This window comes from Oncorhynchus kisutch, linkage group LG26 (assembly GCF_002021735.2).
Source record: "Oncorhynchus kisutch isolate 150728-3 linkage group LG26, Okis_V2, whole genome shotgun sequence".
In the NCBI taxonomy this organism is placed as follows: domain Eukaryota; kingdom Metazoa; phylum Chordata; class Actinopteri; order Salmoniformes; family Salmonidae; genus Oncorhynchus; species Oncorhynchus kisutch.
Window position 1 is genome coordinate 16,470,621 of NC_034199.2, and position 15,996 is coordinate 16,486,616.

General features: G+C 42.7%; 2 protein-coding genes across 3 annotated transcripts; both read left to right on the forward strand.

The window, feature by feature from the left end:
• The first annotated feature begins 1,428 nt into the window (after nucleotides 1-1,428).
• Nucleotides 1,429-9,700, forward strand: LOC109870826 (ice-structuring glycoprotein-like). 2 transcript variants are annotated; one of them, XM_020461475.2, is made up of 7 exons: nucleotides 1,429-1,556; nucleotides 1,984-2,087; nucleotides 2,652-2,757; nucleotides 6,576-7,577; nucleotides 8,975-9,038; nucleotides 9,145-9,269; nucleotides 9,356-9,700. In XM_020461475.2, exons 2-7 carry the CDS (start codon nucleotides 2,043-2,045, stop codon nucleotides 9,385-9,387), a joined length of 1,374 nt encoding a protein of 457 aa, XP_020317064.1. In that variant the 5' UTR covers nucleotides 1,429-1,556; nucleotides 1,984-2,042; the 3' UTR covers nucleotides 9,388-9,700. The 2 variants fall into 2 exon arrangements, with proteins under 2 accessions (XP_020317064.1, XP_031661665.1); XM_031805805.1 differs by having other exon boundaries at nucleotides 1,468-1,556; nucleotides 1,966-2,087.
• An 841-nt stretch (nucleotides 9,701-10,541) lies between these two features.
• Nucleotides 10,542-15,815, forward strand: LOC109871275 (NADH dehydrogenase [ubiquinone] flavoprotein 3, mitochondrial-like). The gene is made up of 4 exons (XM_020462096.2): nucleotides 10,542-11,374; nucleotides 11,524-11,647; nucleotides 12,101-12,203; nucleotides 15,442-15,815. Exons 2-4 carry the CDS (start codon nucleotides 11,603-11,605, stop codon nucleotides 15,609-15,611), a joined length of 318 nt encoding a protein of 105 aa, XP_020317685.1. The 5' UTR covers nucleotides 10,542-11,374; nucleotides 11,524-11,602; the 3' UTR covers nucleotides 15,612-15,815.
• The last annotated feature ends 181 nt before the right edge of the window (nucleotides 15,816-15,996 follow it).

Genomic DNA, 15,996 nt, shown 5'->3' on the forward strand with positions numbered 1-15,996 from the left:
CCACTGCCTCAACGTGAGCAATACAAAGGTGCTGATCGTGGACTACAGGAAAAGGAGGGCCGAACACGCCCCCATTCACATTGATGGGGCTGTAGTGGAGCAGGTCGAGAGCTTCAAGTTCCTTGGTGTCCATATCACCAACAAACCATCATGGCCCAAACACACCAAGACAATCGTGAAGAGGGCACAACAACACCTTTTCCCCCTCAGGACACTGAAAAGATTTGGCATGAGTCCCCAGATCCTCAAAAAGTTCTACAGCTGCACCATCGAGAGCATCCTAACCGGTTGTGTCACCGCATGGTATGGCAACTGCTTGGCATCTGACCGTAAAGTGCTACAGAGGGTAGTGCATATGGCCCAGTACATCACTGGGGCCAAGCTTCCTGCCATCCAGGACCTATGTACTAGGCAGTGTCAGAGGAAGGCCCAAAAAATGATCAAAGACTCCAGTCACCTGCGTCATAGACTGTTCTCTCTGCTTACCGGACGACACATCCAAAAGGCTTCTTAACAGCTTCTACCCCGAAGCCATAAGACTGCTGAACAGTTAATCCAGGTGGCCATTTGACCCCCCCACCACCCTTTGTTTTTACACTGCTGCTACTCGCTGTTTATTATCTATGCATAGTCACTTTACCCCTACCTATAGGTTAGAGCTTCCAAGCCCGTTCTATTCATTAATATTTCTATGGTAGGGACGTCCCAAGGATTCGTGATAGCACGGACCAGCACAGAAGCAAAGACAGTACAGCATGAAGATAATTAGAAACTGCTTCTCCAATATACATCCTCGATTACGCTTGTGGGCGATGCCATGGCGACGTTGGCGAGCTAATAAACTCATGCACAGAAACACATAATCGGATCTAACGGTTGAATCTAGTTTGTGCCTTTAGATTTCGATCAAATTAACCATGGAAGAAATGTTAACTTCCCTCATTTACTAATAAAATCCCGACCTGGTCTGCTTCACAAGCGTTTCCGGAAATGTTGTGATGTTGCACCTCTGGATTTAGAAACTCTGTGACAGATGTGCGAAAAAAATTGTCGCACCTCATTTACGTCATCAAAGAACAAAATGTACACTCCTTTGAATTATGAACTAAGCTTTGTTGCTTTAAAATAAGCAAGGTGACTTTAACAAGGGAGAAAACTATTGCCTGAATAGAGATTTACATAACTCATGTCAAGATGAGTTGAAAAACTGTTTCATGTGTTATGCAGCTGGACCTGAATACAGAAGCAGTATGAAAACAAAAGGAAGTGCGGAAAACAAACTTGATAGCTTCCATCAACTGTGCATTATAAATGTTGATATTATGTTGAAGGTTATATAAAAACTGTTGCACACTGTTACACTGATAGAACAATGGGTTAGTTATAAAAAAGTATTTGCTGTTATCTTTGCCACAAGCACTTTCATTGCACTGGTGTGTCCCAGACTTGAGGAGGGGCGTGTACTGTCACTGTTTGAGCTTCTGTTACGTAAGCCGCTTGATGCTGTGACCACCAGGCAGACAGGAGCTTCAAGATTTGCCCTTCCAGACCTATTGGTAGATATCCTATTTTAATTCTGACTTCATAGCTAGGCTATAGAAATATAGCAAATATCCACCATTGGTCGAACCTTAGTTTGAGGATGCTTCCTGACTAAAGAAGCCATTGAACTTTACTAAAGTTGGTAAAACGTTCACTGAACTTATGGCAACGGCATATTGACCCTGAGCTCACATTCGTAAAGAATAATTAAACTACAAACTGGCAATCGCATAAATGATCAATCATGTAATCGTTCTATATTGCAGACGTGTAATAACTATTGTTATTACTGCTTCAATGCACACGTTTCATATTTGTTAATTGTTGTGTCGCAAAATTAACTCACTTCCCTAACAATGATCACATGCATTCTGTTATAAAGTGATGATAAAAAAATGATGTAATAAATTCTTATTTGTTTTGTTATTAAAACACACACAGGCAGACTGTGGGCCGAAGATCAAGCAGTGTTTCCATAGGAAGGATTTTAAAGCGCAAAGATGGCGGCTTCCTTGCTGAGAATAGGGCGACTTGGCGCTCTCAAGGTAATGAAATGTCATGCACATAACCACAATATTCTTTAAAGTTTTAACGCATCATTGTTTTCGAAAAGACACCTATATAACCTGCTCCTTTGTTTTTCCATTTGTGCTGAGAAAAACATGAGTTGTGCGCTTGATTGGATTTTAGAAACATGGAAAGCGCTAGCAAACGTTAGATAACTTAGCTATCCAGATAACGTTAGCTGTATACTTTTCATATCAAGTGCACACGTGGTTAAATTAGAATATGAGAAAATATTGAGTGAGTAAACAAGTTGTCAAAGTATATAGCTATATCAGCTATTTATTTAAGATTGTGACCGCTCGCTAACGTTCTATACGTAAACGTTGATGTCAGCCAGCTAGATGGCTGGGCCTACTCGCCATGGCACGAAAGTAGTAGGAGTAGCTAGTCTTCTGCTATAGCTAACATCTCTGCGCTTAAATGTAATAGCCAACCAACTCAACATTGAACGTTAACTAACTGCAAATCTCAAGTTTTGTCTGACAATTATTAGTTTGTTGCAGTCATGTGAATTATCACTAATTCGTGTGTACTTTGATCAGTGCGTGCATGCGGAGAGCTGGGGCTCTTTGAGGAGAGCTCCTGCAGCTGTTGCCTTATGCACGAATGCTGGTGGTCCCAAGAAGCCCAAGAAGAGCAGTTCAGAGAGTAAGTACAATTATTTGTAGTGTATGATACTTGAGCAGATTAGTGATGTGGAGTTCACGAACGATTGGTTCTTTTTGAACAACGCTTTTTACGTACTCGAGTCATGATTAGTTGTCCATTTAAGCATTTCGCGACACTAGCAATAACATCTGCTAACCATGTGTATGTGACCAATAAGATTTGATGATTTGAGTGACTCGTTCATTTAAGTAGTTTGTTTGACCTGCTGACAGTAGGGTTGGTATATGCTCCTGCTGCGCTAGAGTCAAATCAAATTGTATTTGTTAAATGCTAAGTAAACAACAACTGTAGACTAACAGCCCATGTGCTGGGATGGGAGGTAGATAGATGCAATGCCTAGGGAACGTATTAAGACCCCTTGACTTTTTCCACATGTTGTTACTTTACAGCCTTATTCTAAAATGGATCAAATAAAAATCAGTAATCTACACACAATACCCCATAATGAGAGAGAAAACCGGTATTATTATTTTTTTTGTGCAAATTTATAAAAATTTAGAAATAGATACCTTATTTACATAAGTATTCAGACCCTTCCCTATGAGACTCAAAATTGAGCACAGGTGCATCCAGTTTCCATTGATCATCCTTGAGATGTTTCTACAACTTGATTGGAGTCCACCTGTGGTAAATTCAATTGATTGGACATGATTTGGAAAGGCATGTAAGAGCAAAAAGCAGGCCATGAGGTCGACGGAATTGTCCATAGAGCTCCGAGACAGGATTGTGTCGAGGCACAGATCTGGGGAAAGGGTACCAAAAAATGTATGCAGCATTGAAGGCCCCCAAGAACACAGTGGCCTCCATCATTCTCAAATGGAAGAAGTTTGGAACCACCAAGACTCTTCCTAGAGCTGGCAGCCCGGGGGACTATTTAATCCATTTTAGAATAAGGCTGTAACGTACCAAAGTGGAAAAAGTCAAAGAGTCGGACTACTTTCCGAAGGCACTGTATATACAGTACCAATTAAAGTTTGGACACACCTACTCATTCAAGGGTTTTTCTTTTATTTTTACATTGTAGAATAATAGTGAATAGATCAAATCTCTGTAATAACACATTAAGGAAAGAAATTCCACAAATGAACTTGGCTGGTTGAGAGAATGCCAAGATTGTGCAAAGCTGTCAAGGCAACGGGTGGCTACTAAACAAATCAAAATATATTTTATAATATTTCTTTTTTGGTTACTACATGATTCCATGTGTTATTTCATAGTTTTGATGTCTTTACTATTCTACCATGTAGAAAATTACAAAAATACATTACTAAGGTTGCTGCGTTCTATGTTGGGAGTCATTTTATATATTGCATTGATGGTATCGCATTTCTATAACTAAATAGTTCGAAGATTGAAAATATAAGACTACATAATGGCAGTTTGTCGGATAGAGGTCTCTCTCGAGCTATCACCAGCTTTCTACTTCCTTAGGTACGAATAACGTGGTTGGAGGAGTTAGTACCATGGCTAGTATATGGATTTTGATTGGTTTACGGTTAAGTTTTTCTCTAACAAAAAAGCAATTTTTTTTGCAAAAATGTGCAAGAATTGACATTACCAACAAATGCAAATATGTTCAGAATAAATAGACACGATATGCAAAAACCAGCTCCTCCCTCAACAGAGATCGATCATCTCGAAAGCTAAAGCAGATAGCTTGCTTCGGCCCACTGCCTAAACGTTGAAGTTCGACTTCACGCATCTCTGTTTTGGATCTATTCCAAAATGCCTGGCTGTTGCCTCGACAGAATTTGCTTTGCGGATTTCAACACTGCTAGCTAGAGTTAGGTGTTTTATTTTTTAATGCACATGACTGTGGCAATAATCAGAGGCTTTGTCCATGGTAATCTCATAAACAATTAATTTAGACCCTAAGTTTATTTGAAACGGGTGTTTATTTGCTGAATTATGTCGCCATGCTTCGAGTTTAAAAAAATAAAAAGTTTTACGATACTTTGTTTTTAAGCACACTTTTACAAGTCTGTCACAAGTGACCGCTCCAATAAGCCCCCTATGGTGAGCAACATTTGAATGAGAAGCTTGTAGAATCATGACTCAAGTTTAGTTCATTGTTCGCCAGCAGGGTGTCCTGCGTGCTCTGGGCATTAATGGACTCGAATGAATGAAATTAGTCTAAATATGTGTTATTTTGACTGAACGAGACAAAGATCAGAGTCAGTAAAAAGAGCCCAAATTCCCATCACTAGAGCAGATGTCAATTCTTGCGCATAGTGAGAGTGCTCAAATTGTGGTACAAGTATAATTAGGCAAATAGACTGACTAACTCCATAAACTGACCCTTTTAGCATCATTTTGTTGGATATTTTACAAAGGCATCAAATACTTGGCACACCATGACAAAGTGAGAGACTAGGCTGTGAACCATCTAGAGATTTCATTTAGCTGTAATAAAAGGGCCCAGTTCGGCATTCATCTGTTGCCCCAGGAAGAAGAGGATGAAGACCCAGTGATGGCAAGACTGAATAAACACCCCAATCTGGCTGATTAAACACCACACTTGTGACATGACCACTCCATTTGTCCCAGAAGATTTATATTTGTCGTGAGACTTTTAAAAATGAAGTATTATGGAACTTTTCCATAACTAATCAAGAACACTCCATAATCCTGCCTTTACTGAAGATTGACCAGCACTGTCATTATGAAGTTGCATTTAATTTTTTTATTTTTTATTACCTTTTATTTTACTAGGCAAGTCAGTTAAGAACAAATTCTTATTTTCAATGACGGCCTAGGAACTATGGGTTAACTGCCTGTTCAGGGGCAGAACGACAGATTTGTACCTTGTCAGCTCAGGGATTCGAACTTGCAACCTTTATAGTCCAACGCTCTAACCACTAGGCTACCCTGCCGAAGAAAGGTTTGCCCCCCCAGATTACATTTTAAATAATTTTCAGATGCTGAAGACGCTGTGTACAGTAGGTGCCAAAGACATTAGCAGAAGTCAAGGCGATGTTTGGAGAAGAACTGAAGATGTTAATCTAACTGAAGTCATCTAGGCCTACATGCTGAAGGGAAAGTGACGTTCAAGCGTTCTTGGGTCCCTGGAGCCTAAAGCTGAAAAATCTACAATTCTGAATCTTCTAGAGATTTGTTTTTTTTTGCAGGCTACTTGTACCACAATTTGAGCAATTATCTTGGCTAGTTCAACCATTAAAAAAAAAATATTACGTTGTGGTGAACATTTTGAATTTAAAGTCTTCCTTCCCCAGGTGTCAACATTTCTCAACCTTTAGTAATAGGCATATAAATCTGTTATTTTTTCAAATACCTGTATCCTTAAGTTGAATTGTCAATGAAAGTTAGTTTTATCTAGTGGCCAATTTTTGTTTAGTGGCACATAAGCACTTCAATTATGAAACTATACTTTGATTCACATTTGGGGTTTTTAATACGTCCCTCCCACAGGAGGCTGGTGAGAGGTGGACAGTTCATAATAATGTCTGGAATGGATTAGTATCAAACTGTGTTTTTATACTGTTAAGTGTGCTCATTCCAGACATTACTGAGCTGTCTTCCCCAATTAATGTGCCACCAGCAGTCCATTTTAATATTACAACAACACTTTTTGTACCCTTGCTTGAAATTTGGCACTTGTCTAGTCACCATATGTGTCTTGCAAAGGGACATTCTTGAATACTCTGGGGGTAGCCATGTTGTGCTGGGTAAGTTTCGTCCACATTTGTATGGAAAAGTTGGTGTCCAAGCCTTTTAGACTACATAGAGTATGAATAGAAGTAAATAAATCCTTTGTTTTCACCCCTCCTCCGTCCTAGAAAAGTCCCAGGGCAAAACATACTTCGATATAGAGAAGCTTGTCCCACACAGAACATATGTGGAATTTCCCAGGAAAGACGCGACACCAGCAGCTGCTGCCGCAGCAGAACTTGCTGCCACCCTCAAACCTTTTGAAGCAGTTGCCGCAGAGCCAATTGTCGCCGCCACTGAAGCTGTAGCAGCTTCCGCTGCAGCTGAAGCCACACCAGTTGTAGAAACCGTTGCCCTCTCAGGTGAAGCAGTTGCTGAAGCCGCTGCACCGACTCCAGCCGCTGCTCTGGCAGCTGAAGCTGCCCCCATTGTTGAAGCCATTGCAGTTGAAGCCATTGCAGTTGTTGCTGCTGAAGCTGCCCCCGCTGTTGAAGCCATTGCAGTTGAAGCCATTGCAGCTGAAGCTGCCCCCGTTGTTGCAGCTGAAGCCGTTGCAGTTGAAGCCACTCCTGCCTTTGAAGCTGCTGCTCCTGCTGCAGCCGAAGCTGCCACACCCGCTGTTGAAACTGCCACTGAAGACGCACCCGCTGTCGAAGCCATTGCACCCGCTGAAGCCGTTGCACCAGCAGCTGAATCCCCAGTAGAGGTTGCCCCTGCAGAAGCTGCCCCTGTTGAAGCTGCGGCTGAAGCCCATGTTGAAGCCGTAGCAGAGGTTCCAGTAGAAGCTGACCCAGTTGAAGCTGCTGCAGAAGATGTGGCTGAAGCTGCCCCCGTTGAAGCTGCGGCTGAAGCCCATGTTGAAGCCGTAGCAGAGGCTCCAGTAGAAGCTGACCCAGTTGAAGCTGCTGCAGAAGATGTGGCTGAAGCTGCCCCCGTTGAAGCTGCAGCCGAAGCCCCTGTTGTAGCTGAGCTTGTGGCTGAAGCTACTGCAGAGGTTGTGGCTGAAGCTTCCCCCGTTGACGCTGCCACTGAGGAGCTGGTAGACACCTCCCCTGTAGTGGCGGAGGCTGCAGGAGAGGAGCTGATTGCAGAGGCCCCGGCTGATGCAGTACCGATTGAGGCGTCTGAGGGTATACACACCCCCCCCCCCCCTAAACCCTTCTCTCCTCTCTGTGGACCCTACAGTCTACCAACAGTCATATTTGTATTCCCATTTGATGTTAATATATTATAACTGTAAGGATAACTTGTAAAGATACTCAATATCACAAAAGCGCTTTTCGTTCTTGCATTGGGCAGCTTATTGGCTTATCTCTTTTAGTGGGCTTATTTACTCCATGCTATTTATCCCTTAACTACCACATTTCTACATTGCAGCCATGTAGACTCAAGCCACACAACCCCATTCTCCTCTGTGTATTTGTGGTCCTTCTGGGATTGTGTGCATTAACTTGTAACCATGCTGCTTTGACCACCTTGATGCATGCATATGGATGCATCATCATTTTCTCATGGGTTCATCTGTGATGGCCTGCACTGATCTGCTTGGCTCAGTGTCTTTCTGCAATTTATTTTGCCATGTTTTTCCAGCACTCACTAATTCTGAACTGCCCTCATCTTTGTTTCTCAGCCTCTCCTTTCTATTTTCACTTGATTATTGTGATGTCATTTACCTGCCAATTAATGTATTTGCACAACTCCTCATTTCCTCGTCCTCTATTCCCTTCACCAAATATTGTTTCAAAGACTTGATTCTCAATGCCCCTAATTTTGTTTTTTTATAATTAAAACTACTGTTTGGTGTGTTTATGTTAAAGATTATTTGTACGGTTAATGCTAAAGTTACTGTGTACTGTCAAAAGTAATGTTATGGTCATACTAACCAACCAGGGTTTTGGCCAGTCTGTTGCCTCTGGGCAGCTACTGACGGATTACATTGTGAAATGGGGTCTGATTTCCTACTCTTCCCTTGTCGCACTTGTTTTACCCAGGAGGTGCATGATATCAGTTATCTGTAATTGATCCCCTCACTTCTGTATTTGTTTGGTGCTGTATGAGATTACTTTGGAAATGTCAACTTTCCATCCACTTTGTGGTCAATGCACTCGGTGAGTTTGAGTTTGCACCTTGGTTGCTGTGTGTGGAATTAAACATGAGTAGGGGAAGAGGTTGTCAATTATTACCTTTTTTTTAATGTACATGAATTGGTTATGCAGGGATTTAAATTGGACATCTCAATCTCAAATATAGATCCAGTGTCTGCCAAGTGATTCTATGAACTTGTGATGCCTAGCATGACACGGAACTTATTTAACCTGTTACCTGACCTTTCACACTCAATCCTTTCCTCTCTTACCCCTGTAGATGCTATACTGTCTACCACTCCCAGGTGCTGTTTTGTGCATGAGGGTTTAGGTCACAGATGGGATTTGTTTTTTTTATCATATGGTTTAAGCCAAAGGGGCATGGTCATAGTTGGAATTTCTGTGAATGAATGGAAAATAATTTTCTTTTCTTGGACTCTCAGCTCAACTGGACCCCATCCAGAAGCTATTCCTGCATTCAATCCGCGAGTATTCCTCAAAGAGCGCGTAAGTGACAGAGGTATTTTTTTTTTTTGTGGCTAGCGCTTCGGTTTTGCTTACAATCACACCCTTTGTCATCAAGCTGACGTTTAGGCCTATTTTTCTCTCTCAGGGCTAGTGGTGGTTTGGTAGATGCAGGCCCTGCATATGAGAAGAACTTGGCAGAAGAGCTGACTAAACTCCAGAGGCTGTATGGCGGTGGTGACCTCACAGCTTTCCCAGAGTTCAAGTTCCCAGGTTAGTAGTTTTATAAAGGTCATGAATCTTTAAAAAAAATGCGTTACATAGAATTCTCATCTCACACCCATTCTCTCCTTCTTCAGAGCCCAAGTTGGAGGAAGTTGCCCCCAAGTAAACATCACCAGTCAACTTTTCTGTTGTCTTTTCCTGTCAATCTGTTCTTTGAAGCGGACATCTAGTAATAAATTACGTAGGCTACTATATCTAATCAAGGCTAAAATAATGTTCATTCATTTTGTTTGTGGGGTATACAGCTGTTTCCATGTATCTAGAAATTCTCTTGCAAATGAGTCTGTATTAGACGTACGTGTTGGAGGACAAGCTGATGCTGCACTTTGAGCTGTGAAATATGCTTTTGCATAGGATGAAGATCCAGAAATGTTTTAAGTTGGATAAGGGAAAAATAAACTCTGATCCATATTGTTTTACTTTTGTCTCCGTTGCATGTTTCATCCGAAAGTGGATCGATATGTTGTAAGTCATCATTGTACATCACATGCAATGCTTAAGTCAAGAGACTACCCATACACAATCAGTGGCCAGTTTATTAGTGACACCCATCTAGTACTGGGTCAGACAGCCTGAATTATTTGGGGCATGGAAATGTTGCTCAATTGGTATCAAGGGACCACACCACCGCCAACAGCTTGTACTGTTGACACCAGACAGGATGGGTAATGGACTCATGCTGCTTATGCCAAATCCTGACTCTGCCATCAGCATGACACAACAGGAGCTGGGATATGTTGCACCAGGCAATGTTTTTACACTCCTAATTGTCCATTGTTGGTGATAGCATACCCATTGGAGACGCTTCTTGTTTTTAGCTGATAAGAGTAGAACCCGGTGTGTCAGTCTGCTGAAATAGCCCATCCGTGACAAGGACTGGCGAGTTGTGCGTTCCGAGATGCTGTTCTGTACTGCGCTGTAATTTGCCTGTTAGCTTGCATGATTCTTTCTGTTCTTCGACCTCTCAATGAGCTGCCGCTACCTGGATGTTATTTGTCGCACCGTTCTCGGTAAACCTAGATACTGTCGTGCATGAAAAGCTCAAGATGCCTGCTGTTTCTGAGATGGCACCAATGATCATACCACGCTCAGTCGTGAGCCATTGTCGAACTTTGTAGACTTTTTAATTAAAACTCACGTGCAAGCATTGCCATCATATGTAAAATACTCTATGGACTTCATAAACAAGATCTCACCAATAACGGGTTTAAAAGAAGACTATTCTGCTCACATTAGATGTCGAGAGTCTCGGGGGGGGGGGGGGGGGGGGGGGGGCAGCACTAGCACACTATTTGGGAGACAGAGATACTAATGAATATCCACCAACAAACTTCATTCTAAAGCTGTCAGAATATGTTTTGACATAACTATTTTAGGTTTGATGATGAATACTACCTCCAAACGAATGGAACATCGATGGACTCCACATTCGCCCCGAGTTATGCGAATGCCTTTATGTGGGTCTTTTTGAAGAACGTTTTGTTAATAATGAAAACGAAAATCCATTTTTGAATAAAGTCCCGATATATTGACGACATTTTTTGCATATGGGAAGGAACTGAACAAGAGCTGTCAGATTTTATGGCACTACTCAATGACATTGACCCCAATCTCAAATTCACTATTGAATGTGACACTCAACGTGTTCATTACCTCGATATGTGGATTGAGAAATCAAATTGAACCCTGTTTACAACTCTGTATAGAAAAGAAACGGACAGATATACTCTATTACAGGGGTACAGCTTCCATCCTGAGCCATTAAAAAGAGGACTTCTAAGAAGACCGATTTTCAGACTGCACCGTATATGCCACTCCACAGAGGATTATCTAGAAAACGCAGCGGAGATGCGCATTAGGTTTCTAAGAAGAGGCTATTCGCCACAATATGTGGATGTTGGCCTGGCGTGGATCAGAAATAGACACCCAGGCTAACGAAGGCTGCATTTACAATACAAAATAATGGAATGTTATTTATTTCTGTGCAGGCTCTCCAGCAAGAGAGCTCTGGCTTTTTGAGGAGCCCCTCTGCAACTGCACCCGCCCAAGGCGGAGGAGCCAAAGAAAGCAAGGTAGTGGAATGGTGGGTTTTGGTAAGTGAAGGGTTAGTTGGCAGGATCATTTTATTAGTATTTTTCCCCGTTTTGAATCACATAGTGTAATGGATTTACACTATCCAGTCTAGTCGGTGGCGGTAATGTACCTTTCGATTGCCAACCGCCATTTTTTTTTTTAAACACAGGAAAAAAAGAAAAGACGCCAATGATGTGTATGTACACGTCTTTTGTTTCCCCACGGAAAATAATAGAGGGAGCACCAAAATGGCGACTTCCTTACTTTGGCTAGGACGACTGGGGTCTCTCAAGGTAAAATGTTTTGGTTATTGACTAAATATGTTGTTCTTCAGTTGTAATATCAGAAATAACTTATTCGTTAGATGATTGGTTTGTAATCAACGTAGCCCCAAAAAATGTTGTTAAACAACCGACTTCGCCGGTCCTATTGACCTGAGCTGGACTGCTTGTTAACTAGCTGAAGTTTTGAGACTTGGCTGCACCTATATGGGTTTTTTATTTAGACGTAAATTGTAGTGATGACATTTTACAATGCATAATAAAAAAAATACGTGCTCATTATGATAGCTAGGTAACTAACACATTAAATAACTGAGCCAGGGCACGGGTGCTTAGGCTGGTCCCAGATATGTTTGTCAAGCCATACATGGTCAGCATGACAATTCCATAAGGAGGGCAGAAATAGACTTACACCAAGGCTAATGAACGCTGAATTTACAATGGAATGCATTTATTTCTGTGCAGGCTCTCCAGCGAGAGAGCTGGGTCCTTTTGAGGTGCCCCTCTGTGGCTGCGTTCTGCACCAAGGTGGAGGTGCCAAAGAAAGCTAAAAAGGCGAAGGCTGCAAGTAAGAGCACAGGTTTTTGTTCATGTCAATTTCTCCCAACTCCTGCGCGCAATAACCCCCAACAGCACACATTTTTTGTTGTAGCCCCATACAAACTCACCTGATTCATCTTAATGATTAACTTAGTTGACAGGTTGACTCTGGTGTGTTTGTCTGGGGTAAAATGTGTACTATTTGGGTATTCAAGGACTGGAGTTGGGAAATACTGGTTTACGTTATATGCCATTGCTAGGTCCTTATTTTCCCCTGAGTAGCTAAACCTGAATGGCATTTCTTTCTCTGCATGATTCAAACTATGTGCCAACAAACTTACTCCAATGACCAAATTCCTGGAATCTTACAGATAAATCATGACCATTTTCTAAAGCCAATTGTATTTCTGTAGTTCTACAGAAGCATTGGGGTTAGGTGAGTTTCTGTATGTTTGGTATTGGTAGTTTTATGTAACCTGTACCATTTGCTCAGCCCTAGAGGCCTCAGAAGAGAGGGCAGCACTACTAGCCTACAAGACCACATTTGCCTTCCCGTTAAGCTTTCAGCCTCAGGACTTTTCCCAGCACAGGCTCTAGGTGAAATCGAAACAGTGGCTAGCCCTGTCACGGCCGAAACAATAGTAGTTGCAGCTTCCGCATCTGCAGAACCAGCTCCCATTTCCACAAGCCATGCCGAAGCTACGTCTGTAAAACTGCTGTGGCCGAAGAAATGGCTAGTCCTGCTGTCGATGTAGTTCTCCAGTCGTTGAGGTGGCTGCTCCTGCTTCTAAGAGTGTTGCAGAGACTGCAGCTCCTTTAGCAGAGGACGCTGCAGCACCAGAAACACCAGTAGTAGAAGCCGCTGCACCAGTCGCTGAGGCCACAGCAGTCGCCCATGCTATTGCCATTGAAGCAGTCGTGACAGAGGCCCCAGTTGAAGCGGAGGCTGTCGCCAAACCTGCCCCAGTCGCTAACATTGCTGCTCCCATCGATTTTGCCTCACCTTTAATCGATGTTGCCACCGAATCGTGGATGCTGCTCCCCCTGCCGCTGAGATTGTTTTTACTGTATGTTCTGAAGCTCCCGCGCCAGAAGATATTCCATTCTCTGCAGAACCACCCGGAGTGGCTGCTGCCTCCACTGAACACAGAGCCCCATCGGCTGAATCGTCCTCCACAGACTCAGTCGACAAGTCCGAAGTAAAATCAAAGGTAAAACCAGCAATCCTAGTAGATTTATTTGCGGCCATTGCTCAAGCTGTGCGAGTGGCTACACCTGCAGTGACTCTGGATGCCGTTACTGAAGATAAGGAAAAAGCAACAGAAGTTGTAGCCGAAGAGGTTCACGTGACCGCACTAGTGGTTGCAAGTGCTGAGCTGGTTGACCCCGCTCCAGTCCAGGAAGCAGCCCCAGCTGAAGCTGCCGTGGAGGTTGCCCCTGAAACTGCCCCTGCTGCAAGTTCTGAGGAGCTGGTAGACTCTGCCCCTAAGATCGCTGCTGCCCCAGAGGTTGAAGTGACAACTCCAGAAGTCGCGGCTGCAGTAGAAGCCACTCCAGAAGCTGTCATGGAAGCTGCCCACGAGGCTCAAGGAGCAGTAGAACAAGTATCTGAAGCTGCCCCTGTAAAAGTTGACGCTGAACTCCTATTGAAGCTGCATCGGGAGCCCCCGTTGAAGCTGCAGCAGAAGCTGCACCAGCCAAGGCTGTTGCTGAAGCTGCACCAGTTGAAGCTGCCGCAGAGGAGCTGGTAGATGAAGCTGCGGAGGAAGAGCTGGTAGACACCGCTCTTGTTGTGACTGAAGCAGGAGAGGAGCTGATTGCAGAGGCCCTGGTTGATGCAGTACCGATTGAGGCTTCTGAGGGTATACACCACACCTCCATAAAACCCTTTTATTTCTCTCCTCTGTGGACCTTTCCAACCACAGATGGCTATATTTCTTCTAAATGTTGTTTTTCATAACATGTACTGTTAAATGTTAATACTCTAAAGTCACTAACATAAGTGCTTTTGCTTTGTTTTTTTTCTCCCAGTCATTTTATTATGCCATTTAATTTGCTCTAGCTAGTATTCTTGCCGTGTGTAATGCAAAATTCTTAAAGTGAAAGTAGACTCCTCATTTCACACGATAATTTTGGCTACTTCAGCCAAGTGCATGACGCATGTTTGCGTTAAATGCTGCGTTTCAACTGGGCTCTACTTGCATTTACCTCTGCACTGATGGTTCCCAGTTGGGACTTAGGATCTATATTTGCATATAGAATGTTAATTACATAGCAATGTATTTTATTTTATATTGCCTTGCCTGCATTGTGCAGATTGAGGTGTTCCTTGTCTTCTGCACACTTTAACCCCACACCATCATTGTTACTGTATATTTTTGAAAGATTCTGCGATACATGTTATTTTACAGGCTCTCATTGGATATTTTCTCACAAAACAAAAAAATGGCAGTAAACTATTCCTGCTGTTTCCTCCCCCCTCACTCTTTTGTCTAGTATATTTACATGCACACTAATAATTAGATATTAAACTGAGTATGGCAATAGTTTGGCATTAGTCATGTGAACACTTTACCCTTATTTTGTAGGAATTTATTTTCATTATTGGCACATGTAAACACCTTAATCAGAGTTCATGCCTTGTATTTGATCTGTGCATATGCTATCATGAGCAGTGTGAGCCTACCTCTTTGGCAAGAGTGCGGCGAGTTTGGAAAATCCAACAGTATCTTCGAAATAGTTTAAATACAAACTTTGGCCCAGCTAGGGGAGAACTGCCCCCTCTCATTTGAAGCCATGAATGTTCAAGGCTGACTGTGGTACTGTAGGCATTGTTTGCAGAAAACAGGATCCCCCGTTATAGTGAATGGAAAAAATGGCAGTCTTAGTGTAAATAAAACAACATTTCGAAGACATTCCTGGTGCCAATAATTGCTTCTTGATCTGATTTATTTTAAAATCCCACACAGAGCAAGTTAAGGAATTTGGTTTGTAATGGTAGCCTGCAGTACCCCGGTCAGCCTTCAATTTGATTTACACAATGGGTTGGAGGGAGCACTGTGCTGTTTTTCTGCTAGGTTTTGATGGTTGATAGGGTTGTGAATAAGACTCTAAAACCAAAAGGGACTCACTAATTCAGCAAACTGCTTATTTCTATCTTTTTGAGTTATGGTTTTATTTTTCTGAACTCCAGCCCCTTGGTCAGCCAGGTTACCTATATTACTGTGCTTTCTCTTATAGCCGTTTTTGTGTTCTAACCCCTTAAGAGGCGGCAGCGGCACCTCCAGCGCCAGCCCCCGAGTCTTTCGACAACAGTACTTACAAGAACCTCCAGCACCACAACTACAACCATTACACCTTCGCAGACCTGGACCTGGAGATGGCCAAGTATCGTCTGCCCCAGCCCTCCTCCGGCAGACCCTCCCCCAGACACTGAGATGGCCCAGCCTGCCTGGACACCAGGCCACATGACCCCAACCCCATATCCCCAGACACCATGTCTCTGATCCCACTGCCCAACATACCTGCCCCGGGTGTCTTAAGAATTATTTCCCCCTCTACTTTACGATCCCTAAGACGTGCTTGCAATTGTTATAGGAAATGTATGATATTAAACTACACGAAAGGGATGAGGCTTTGACATTTGTGTAATGTTTGAGGTTTTTCTCTTGTATAAAGTTAGAAAATATCTAACATTTCTTATTTTCTGGGATTAACCTTAAGGGTCATTTGAATAGTGCTGTGCATGCAAATGTTTTTACTCTACGGTCTATTTGAATTACTCCCGAATGACTCTGGGCCTGAAAGTACAGTAAACATGA

What these genes read in the sequence shown, in the direction of transcription:
- LOC109870826 (XM_020461475.2), top strand. Translation starts at nt 2,043, where the DNA reads ATGGCGGCTTCCTTGCTGAGAATAGGGCGACTTGGCGCTCTCAAG. An exon ending in GGCGACTTGGCGCTCTCAAG is followed by an intron (nt 2,088 to 2,651) that starts GTAATGAAATGT and finishes TACTTTGATCAG; the next exon opens with TGCGTGCATGCGGAGAGCTG. An exon ending in CCCAGAGTTCAAGTTCCCAG is followed by an intron (nt 9,270 to 9,355) that starts GTTAGTAGTTTT and finishes CTCCTTCTTCAG; the next exon opens with AGCCCAAGTTGGAGGAAGTT.
- LOC109871275 (XM_020462096.2), top strand. Translation starts at nt 11,603, where the DNA reads ATGGCGACTTCCTTACTTTGGCTAGGACGACTGGGGTCTCTCAAG. An exon ending in GACGACTGGGGTCTCTCAAG is followed by an intron (nt 11,648 to 12,100) that starts GTAAAATGTTTT and finishes ATTTCTGTGCAG; the next exon opens with GCTCTCCAGCGAGAGAGCTG. An exon ending in TAAAAAGGCGAAGGCTGCAA is followed by an intron (nt 12,204 to 15,441) that starts GTAAGAGCACAG and finishes TAACCCCTTAAG; the next exon opens with AGGCGGCAGCGGCACCTCCA.